Raw genomic sequence first — 10644 nt, 5'->3', positions numbered from 1 at the left:
TCTTCTTCTTCTGTGACGCCCATGGGAGCGTCCTCAAAGACCCCCATGGGCCCCCCCCCCCCCCCCCCCCAGACCCCCTTTTGGAACCGCAGCTCTAACGATCATCTAATACTCAGCTTCATGTCTCAACCTGTACGTTGTAATTGCCCGTTGAGTCGTCCATCTGCAGGAGAACAGGTAGTTGGCCGTGTTTCATTGCTGTACTTTGCCCCACCCACCAGCAGCTCCAGCCCTCCTGTGTAACCCCTGATTGGCTGAGGGGATTGCGGGTCCTGAGACTGAGCGCTCGGCTCGGAGCTGCGCGTCCGCCAGTGTGCACCAGTGAAGCGAGAGGAGCGCTTGTTGGAGTCAACTAGACAGCCTACTGGCAACGAGTGGTGATTTCTTTTTCTTTTTTCCCTCTGCCTCAGCCAGGCTGGATATAGGCTACAGTGCTTCAGTTTGCTGCAGCTCAACATGAAATGCGTTTTGAACATACAGTAGGCTCTGGCATCGTTTCCTCCCACTGGCTTTTGGCTATATTTTCAGCGGATTTTTTTGTGTGTGTTGCACTGACTAATGGTCGGGATATGTGAGATACGAGGAAATTAATTAGTGAGTAAAAAGCTTGAAGACTTTCGGACCGGATGAAAGAATAAATCTGCTGGAAATAAAAAAAAGGTAATCAGGACTTGAGTGATGTGCTGAGACATTCCTGCAATTGCACCCGTGTTCTTTAAGCAAAGATATCCGGACTTAGGCTGTTGAATAATTTTGTGACTGCAGATCCTTTTTAGCTTCTTTTTTTCCATCAGATGTGCAGTTTGAAAGTCTAAAGCTGCAGTTTGAAGAGGACATTTTTGCTTGTAAGATATCACACAGAACAAGATGTTTATCCAACCTGCGCCTTAAATATTGACTGGCATCAAGGCGGATCATTTAACACGGACTTTTGAGCTCCATCACTTCATCTGCACGGAAGATAATTGTTTTTGTGGACTTGCACACAGGAATTCTTGTTTTCTGTCTTTGCTGTCCCCCCCTCATTCAGCTCACTTGAAAATGGACAGTTTATTATGTGAGTCGAGACCAGTTTGCCGCTTGATGAGAACTGGCCGGATTTATACGACTAAATCGCGATTGTGAGAAGATTCAGCATGTTTTCACTGATCTGTCGTCCTCAGTGTTTCGTCCGCTGCAGCAGACCGGAGGATGTGCTCTGCCTGAGAAGAGTAAAATAGGTTAAGGCACTTGTTAGAATTCTATCTTTCACACTATGATATAATTGGCGCACAAAAACAGATATTCTTCACGCAGACACTTTTTGTGAACATTTTAATGAGATGATTCGTTTGCATATTTTTTCCAGTTTTCTTTGACGTGCGTAATTCTCACCGTCTTTATTAGGGATAGAGAAAAAAAACTCAACAGGTACAATGCAAACCAAGGAGATGGAATTACTACAATTAACTGCTGTGTTCCTATTATTTTGGGTCGGGACTGAGGCTGTAATCAACCTAAAGTATGGAATAAACGAGGAGATGAAGCCCGGGTCAGTGATTGGAAACGTGACAAAGGACGCACTAAAGCAAGGATTTCAGATTGCACCGCAGCCCCCGTACTTAAGGGTTATATCCAATTCTGAACCACGGTGGGTGGAACTCAGTCCAGCCGGAATCCTTACGACCCAAATGAAAATTGATCGGGATGTAGTTTGTCGACAAAACCCAAAGTGCATTATTTCCCTAGAAGTGATGTCAAACTCCATGGAGATCTGTGTCATCAAAGTTGAAATTGAGGATTTGAACGATAACGCACCACGATTCCCAACGAGCCACATTGACATTGAAATTTCAGAGAATGCCTCCCCTGGTACCAGGTTTCCCCTAGAGGGGGCAAGCGATCCGGACTCGGGGATCTTTGGAGTGCAATCATATTCCATCACTCCAAATGAGCTTTTCGGACTAGAAATAAAGACCAGAGGGGATGGGTCCAAAATTGCTGAGCTTGTGGTGCAGAAATCGTTAGACAGAGAGACCCAGTCCCACTATACATATGAAATCAGCGCAGAAGATGGAGGAGACCCTCCAAAGATAGGCGCGGTCCAGTTAAATATAAAGGTGATTGATTCTAATGACAACAACCCTGTTTTTGATGAGCCGGTGTATACAGTTAATGTGATGGAGAATTCCCCTATCAATACCTTAGTCATAGACCTGAATGCAACTGATCCAGACGAAGGCACTAATGGAGAGGTTGTGTACTCCTTCAATAGTTACGTCACCGAGAAGACCAGGGATGCTTTCAAAATTGACCCCAGAACCGGAATCATCACTGTCAACGGTGTTTTGGATTATGAAACAACACAAATATATGAGATCGACGTCCAGGCTAAAGATTTAGGTCCCAACTCTATTCCAGCTCACTGCAAAGTCACAGTGAATGTGATGGATACGAACGATAACCCACCTGTCATCAGTTTACTCTCACTGAACACGGAGATGGTGGAAGTGAGTGAAAACGCGCAGCGTGGATATGTCATCGCGCTGGTGAGGGTGTCAGATAAGGATTCTGGGGCAAACGGCAAAGTGCAGTGCAGGCTGCAGGGCAACGTTCCGTTCAGACTGCAAGAATATGAGAGCTTCTCCACTATACTTGTTGACGGCAGGCTGGACAGAGAGCAAAAGGACACATATAATCTGACTATACAAGCGGAGGACAGTGGCATCCCTCCTTTACGCGCCACAAAGTCTTTAGTGGTGAAAGTCACAGATGAAAATGACAACCCTCCCCACTTTCTGAAGCCACACTACCAAGAGATGGTGATGGAAAATAACCTCCCAGGTTCATGTCTGCTAGCAGTGTCAGCAGAAGACCCAGACCTGGGGATGAATGGCACAGTTTCTTACTCCATAGTCCCCGGTGAGATTAAACACATGGATGTAAACACATATGTCAGCATAAACCCCTCAGGCCGCATTTACTCCATGAGATCATTCGACCATGAGTACACTAGGACTTTTGATTTTAAAGTTTTGGCCAGAGACAATGGAAATCCCTCCTTGTCAAGCAACGCCACTGTGCGCATTGTTGTGCTGGATGTCAACGACAACACACCTGTTATGACAAACCCCCCTCTGGTCAATGGCACAGCAGAGGTTTCCATCCCCAGAAACGCTGGGGTGGGTTACATGGTTACCCAGGTGAAAGCTGACGACTACGACGAGGGGGAGAATGGGCGGCTGACCTACACCATCTCAGAGGGGGACAGGGCTTTCTTTGAAATCGACCAGGTGAACGGAGAGGTGCGCTCCACCAGGATGTTTGGAGAAAACGCCAAATCTAATTACGAGATCACAGTAGTGGCGAGGGACCACGGCAAACCCTCCCTGTCTGCCTCGGCCTACATTGTGGTGTACCTCTCACCAGACCTGAACGCACAGGAGCCTATTGGACATATCAACCTGTCTCTCATCTTCATCATAGCACTGGGCTCTATCGCAGCTATCCTGTTTATCACCATGATTTTTGTGGCGGTCAAGTGCAAGAGGGATAACAAGGAGATCCGGACTTACAACTGCAGGTACTGACTAAAATCATGTGTGTGTTTGTATGTGTGCATGTGTGAGTGTATGAGAGAGAGAGAGAGAGAGAGTGCGTGTGTCCACGATCGTGCCTGAAAACCTGCCAGTTGTCAGTGCATTGCTTTTCATAGCAGCATGTAGAGGCCCTAATGTGAGGACTGCAGATTTTCTTCCAGCTGAAATAAACCCGACTGCTTTAAATCAGACGCATTCTGCTGAGGCCCACTGTTCCCTGTTAGGGAAATGTGATTGATGGATTTAATCCTTCCATTGTAACCAATTGACTCATAAATACGACGGTTCAACTGTCATGTTCAATTTGCGGGTGTGTTGCCGGACAATTAACGTCCCACTGGCTCAATAGCAGTCCCAGACATTTATTATTTAACGTCCACCGCGCCTGATTGGCTGTTATCAGCTTTAATCTAGCGTGATTGTGGACAGTCCTCCAGGATTATTCAGCCCCCCCCTCCCCTGTCTTCCAACACTGTGTATCCAAAGGGGCTGCAGCAATTAAAGACGCTGGTGTTTACATTATTATAAAAAAAATATGTAGGTCACATCAGAGCCAGTGAGAATACTTAGTGAAAAAGGAGCAGGTTATTATTTCTGGACCTTGCATACTGAATATTCTGTTTTCTTCATCAATCTGAACATCAGGCCTGGCTTTGATTTCACTGTGTCACATTGCCACCATAAATTTACATATAGATTGGTTTTGAGAATTTAACCTGAAGCTATAATCATATTTTGCTGGAAACATAATTTTGTTGATTTAAAGTTCATTTTTCAAGCAGTAGTGGTCACAAAAAAAGTTCAAAAACTCCCTCAGTATTGATTAGTAATGATGGTTTTTATTCTTATGCTATGTTTAGTAGAAAAAAAACATGTTATTTCATATTTTTCTTTCATTTTTTAAAATATTATTATTAAGAGTAATCCTAATTTGGTCTATCTGCATTAAAATGCCTTTTCCTTAAAGCCTGATTGGAAATGCAGGGCAGGTACTGTGCAGATATAGATTTACTTAAAAATAGTTTGCCATGTTTTTAATGCCAGTTATACAGTTTGTTCAGAGAGGAAACACTGATAAGACAACAACATATTCAAAATTCAAAACTGCTCCCAGTACTTTACTCTCCTTGTGTGAGCCACTCTCCCTGCTGGGTGCTTTAATCAGCACTGATGTGCTCTGCCTCTCAGTCGCCACCTCGAATATGAGGAGCAGTTATCTCCAATTTATTGCTTGTCCTCTGTCAGTCTGTCTGACTCTGAAGATTTCCCCTCCCAGATTTCAATTTGGGCACAGAGCAGAGAGACAACATGTTAAAATGATAAATGAAAAAAGAGAAGGGAGTATTTTCTACCCTTGCAGCTGCCCATTTGCTTTGCTCTGAATCAAGGCAGAGCAGAATAGGGGGGGGGGGCGGGAGCTGTTTTCAAGATGCAATCTAAAAGAAAAATGAAAAAGACAAACTACAATGGTGGTTCTTCTTAGTCAGAAGAAACGACAGGAGATTAGTGCAGCAATTTAGTGAAGAACAGAGGCCAGTGCAGCCTTTTCAGGCAAGACAGGAGGCAGACACATTCCAGATATTGCAATTTCATGGGCTGCTATAGTTTTGCTCTGGGTTTAATGCAGGATATCAACCATATGCTCTCTGCTATTAAATATGACCTCTCCCAGAGTTAGAAGTAATGCTGATGGTTAAAAAAAAAGCATCACACATTATGGAATATGTCTAGTGAGGTTTGTAGTCATCACTGTAGAGTACTTAACATCTGTTCTCCAGCGGAAAACTGCAAGGCTGTACGAAGAATGGATATTTCCCCCAGTCTGAGGATCCTTTGATAAAACATGGCTGTGTTGCTCATTTGCTCTTATTAAAGTCAAAATACTCAGTTCAAGTTTGCAGCAGCCACTGAGAGCAGCTAAATGAATTTGAATCTGCAGTTCTCCTGCACTCCGTACTGCTGTGGGCTCGCTTGATAATGAAAGAAAAAAAAATGGAAATAGTGTTGGTTGTGTGCTTTGAATATGATTGCATATACCGGTAGTGCTGCTGAGTGTTGTTTTGCTTTGCTTCTGTGGTTTTGGCATGTTTGCATATTGTCTGCCTGTTTGTGACATGTCGATTGTTGAGCATGCAAATGCAAACAAACAAGGGATGACATTGCAAGCTGGGTGAGGGAAGTCACTAAGGTATGCTGTTACATTACATGGAAATGGGCAATGAGTCTTGTGTGGCACCCATGGCCGAACAGCGCCCTAGCTGGCATGGTGGGCGAGCTTTTTTGATCGTGTGCACAGGGGAGGGAAAGACAGAACACTGCTTTATTGAGTCTGTTCAGTTTCTTCTACTTGCGCAGGGTGGCGGAGTACTCTTATGGCAACCAGAAGAAGTCCAGCAAGAAGAAGAAGCTGAACAAGAACGACATCCGCCTGGTGCCACGAGACGTCGAGGAGACGGACAAGATGAATGTGGTGAGTTGCTCGTCTCTCACCTCCTCGCTCAACTACTTCGACTACCACCAGCAGAGCCTGCCGCTGGGCTGCAGGCGCTCCGAGAGCACCTTCCTCAACGTGGAGAACCAGAACTCACGAAATGCAGCTCCCAACCATGGCTATCAGCATCCGTTCACAGGGCAAGGTCACCAGCAGCCAGACCTCATCATCAACGGCATGCCGCTGCCAGAGGTGAGATACAATCCACTGTGCTCTGTCCTTGATCCTTGCCTGGGCTGCTTTGGCTATTAGAGGTAGAATCAAGGGATGAATGATTTTAAAATTGATTTCCATGATTAAATGTTTTGGTGACAGTGAAAAAGGAGTCACCTTTATTAATTAGCACATCACCTCAATCAAACTAAATCCTCACAAAGTGATGTAGACATACTATGCACACCCTTTCAGTATACCTCAAGGTCTGGCAATATTTCTCATTCCATTGCACCCTGTCAGTGAAATGTTTGTCTATTATTGATGGAAAAGCTGAGCTATTTGAAATGGCAATATGTCAGTGGACCTGAATGGAATCCTTCAAGCCATTTCTGGGTGCTGAGACTGAAGCTGACCTGTGATGAGAGCACTTTGCCAAGCAGAATTTGGAAGTCTGACAAAGTGGATTATTTGGCCTCACTTGTTTTTCCCTTCTTTATTTATTTATATATTTCTGTGCATGCTGAGCTATTGCAAAAAGAACAGTCGTTGCACTGTGCACCTGCCAAATGTATTGACCCGGGCTAATCAGCTCTAGCACACATCATTTCAGGTGTTAGCAGAAAGAATAATCATTGCTTAAATCTGTATGGCGTCTATTTGGCTGCAGTGTTACCGCATGGTTGCTCTGCACAGCCAGCCATTGAATTACCCTGACATACCATGCATGGCTCCAGCAGAGCAGCGACGGTCTCACAGAAAGGCTATTCAAGCTGACAGGTGTATGCCGACCAGCTGATCTTTACTTTATAGATTTTTGTATGTATGAACTGGCCTATTGGATTCTTTTGGCAACCTCCCTCTTTCTCTTCATGACCCACTTCTTCATGATCCCAAGGGAGAAAGGGACATTTGTGTTTGTGTGTATGTGTGAGAGAGAGGGGCAGAAAAATGTGCACCAGTGTGTACATAAGAATGTGTCTCATGCTCACTCATATAGACACTAGCAAATAAGCTCCAGCTCCACACACACACACACACACACACACACACATACACACACACACACACACACACACACACACACACACACACACACACACACACACATATATGTAATTGATGGGTCCAATCTCCATTTGACATTCAGTGAGGAGATGGTGGAGAAGGTGGGGGTGTGGGGTTCAGGAATGGGGGTCTTAAAACAAGAAACACAAGATGGATATTGATATATTGACTGGATGATCCAGCAAGATCCAGGCACCAGTGGATCCTGAGGGGTCAATGAGACCTACTTACAGGCATGCTGATTTACTGAGCCTGTCTGAGCTGGTTCTGAGCGAGTGTGTGAGTAACACAGGTGGAAAGAATGAGAAAATGTTGTAGGGGGTTGTTATGTGGTGTTATCCGGTCAGTGGAGGCAGCAGGTTCATGCAGCGACCCGTATGCTGTGAGGTAGGTAGTGCCATGCAGGTTGCCACCACCCTTCCGCAGCCAAAAAATAAATAAATAAAAAATAGATGTGGCTATGTTTAAATCTTCTGTGTTTGCAGCAATAAAATCAGAGTTGCCTCAGGATTAGGACATCCTTTATTTGTTTCAGTGAATGCAAAAGCAGAGAGGGAAGCAAATAGATCGAAAGATTGATTTTTGATGATTCCATATGCAGAGCTGAAGGCTTGTCTTGATGGAGCTGTGCGAGGGCAGATAGAGAGATAAGGAGTGAGGGAGTGTGAATCTCAAGTCTTAGTGCCAGGTGTCTGAGCCAGGGCCACGTTTTCTCATTTTCTTAGAGGCAGTTGATTGGCTTGATGGAGGCCCGGGGCTGTTTAGCATGCAGCTTCCCTCCCTCTTCTTTATGCACTGGATGTTGACAAACATCTCTTTGACCCGGCTTCTGCACATTTTCTCTGGACTGAGAAAAGAGAGCGTGTGTGTGTGTGTGTGTTCTTGAGAAAATAGCAAAAGGCGTTCATTTGCAGGAGCACGCCTTAACCTCCAACAGCCAGCCCCACGACGACAGCTGTCATTTTATTTCCACCCCATAGTGACATTTGCAGAAGACAGAAGCTAGAGTTAAGCTAAATTATGTACAAAAGCTGCTCTTAACTAAAAAAATGGTTTGGGTATAATTACAATACCATTTATAGTGCAAACAAACAGCAGTGAAATGACTGATAATTGCTTTGTTATATTGAGCAAGCTTGGGCTTGAAACCACTTGACTCCTCAAGTCCTCTACCCATATCCTATTGACTGGTAAGGACACACGAGTGGCTGCACTGTTGTGATTACTGAGGCTGCTTTGTCCCGAAAAAGCAGAAATAAACAAATAAATAAATAAATGTTTTCATCCTGAGGGCAACCTCATAATTATCCGTGATTCATTTATCCTCTGCAGAAGAGCTTTTTGTTTTTACACCAGGGCACAGTGATGGTTCCGTGTTTGTTTATTTTTCCAAACGTGTAGTTTTAAAATGATCATAGCCATCAGAACATGCTCAGAGTTGCTTCGCTTAATGGAGGGGTGAAAGGATATGAGCTGGTGTCTATTTGTAATTTGTGTTTTTGATCGATACAAATTTCTCCTGCATTGTTTCGTAAATGTAGGGCAGTGAGCATCCTGCTTATGTCAGAGCAGCTGGAGTCGAGCTTTTCCTGCTTCAGACAAAGCAACCCTGGCACACACACACACACAAACAGCAGACTCGGCCAAGATAACAGTGACAGGTCTCCCCAAAGGCCTCATACCCGCAATTGCATTGTGTATATTGTGTTCTCCCCTGTGAGTATGTGTACCTGGTATATACCTCCCTGAACATCACTGTCCGTTGTTTTGAGAAGCATCAGCTGTGAGATGTTTGTTAGACCTGCCTGTGGTAGGCACTAATATGAACGCTCGCAGGAGAATAGAGCTGTCTTCCATGGCTTAATTATAGTGAATCACTTGGTGGGGGAGACAATTATACAGTAAAGGAATGGCCTTTGGCTAGAATGTGTTTTTGAATTTGTAATGTGCACAAAGGCTTCTCACACCTGTGATTCCTGATAATGAGCATAGTAGCAAAATGAGTTACATCACTTTATCGATTAGCCTTATTCAGGTATGAGAGTGATGATTTTTCTTTTACACAGGGAAAAATCAATCAGAAAAGCGTAATGAATTGGTTTTGAAAGGTGGTCGGACATTGCACTATGTGGTGTAAAATGTTTGACATTCAGTCAAGAATGTGTTTCAGTTTAACTAATCGAAAAAAATCATCCACCGGATGCTTTCCACACTCCTGATACTTAAGTCTTAGCAATACTACCACAGTCTCGGGTCCAATTACAGCCCCCAAAAAATTGATATTGGTCGTGTGTTTCTTTATCCATCTCTCACAGTTAATAAAAAAAATGCTAAATAAGAATATTAATATTGAAACAAAAGAACCGGCAAGGGAGCACACAGCACCACCCTTCTGTTTTTTTTTTGTTTTTTTTTTTACCATCTCCCCCGTTAGTAAGGAAGATGTTTTGATACTGATGTGGGAGACACAACAGGGAGTGGTACCAGCGAGGCTGCACATCCCTCGCTATCACTTCACATCAGGACAATATGCATGGGAGCATTCAAACGTGTCGTATTGAGCATGCAAAGTAGATGTCATGCTGTCAGTGCGTACTACACATCTGTTGAAAGTGCCAATCTTCCCCCTCACACACTCACACACACACTCGTGAATGCACACACAATATTTCTTATGGAGTAGAATATGGGCTGTGGCATTATCATGTACATCAGAAATCTCAGAGAAGGAGATATGAGAGGCACAATCACACATTTACGATGATCAAACACTGATGTGATTCTGCATTTAAAGCTCGCTTTTATGTTGTTGTGAGGAAGCAGTTCTGCTGTCTTTGACCGTTAATGCAACAATTAATATTTTTCCATCATCTCAGCAGCAGGTTTGTTGTTTCCCCTAAATATATATATGTATATATATGTATATATATATATATATATAGACTGAAGGTCATTTTAAGTGATAAAGATGGTTCAGATTTAGAGTTTGCATTCAAGCTTTATTTTCCGTTTATCTGTGCAGACTGTAGCTGGCAAAATCGTTTAGCATTGTTTGTTTGTTGTCTGGAGAAAACTGTGATTGACAGAAAGCAGAGCACATCACGATTTGTTGAAAGTGTAACTGGAAGAGAACAACATGGAAAGCAGAGAGGCAGAAATTGGAAGTAAAAACCCTCTCATGTCTGGTCTCAGCTCTCGTGTTGCGGCTGAATGCACACATTAGTGCAACAGGAGGCGGTTAGAAGGTCCTTCAGAATGTAGTTGTTTGGCCTGATATGAGTTTTTTAGCGTTTAATTTCTGTGCCTCTCAAAATGGAATGAATGAGTCTGACATTATCATTACATAAGCTGAAA

The 10644-nt window shown here is 43.7% G+C and overlaps 1 protein-coding gene across 4 annotated transcripts in view; it reads left to right on the top strand.

Annotated features, from left to right (window-relative positions):
- The first annotated feature begins 325 nt into the window (after positions 1-325).
- Positions 326-10644, top strand: part of pcdh19 (protocadherin 19) — a 51373-nt gene continuing 41054 nt past the window's right edge. The window contains exons 1-2 of one of the 4 annotated variants that reach the window (XM_028416704.1): positions 326-3562; positions 5934-6048. In XM_028416704.1, the coding sequence (XP_028272505.1) occupies positions 1416-3562; positions 5934-6048 (2262 nt within the window). In that variant the 5' untranslated portion in view covers positions 326-1415. Of the gene's footprint in view, positions 3563-5915; positions 6262-10644 lie in introns of all 4 variants that reach the window. The other 3 variants (XM_028416702.1, XM_028416703.1, XM_028416701.1) reach the window with 3 other exon arrangements.

The sequence above is a fragment of the Parambassis ranga genome, chromosome 10 (genome assembly GCF_900634625.1).
Source record: "Parambassis ranga chromosome 10, fParRan2.1, whole genome shotgun sequence".
NCBI lineage: Eukaryota > Metazoa > Chordata > Actinopteri > Ambassidae > Parambassis > Parambassis ranga.
This window is presented reverse-complemented; position numbering and strand designations above follow the sequence as displayed.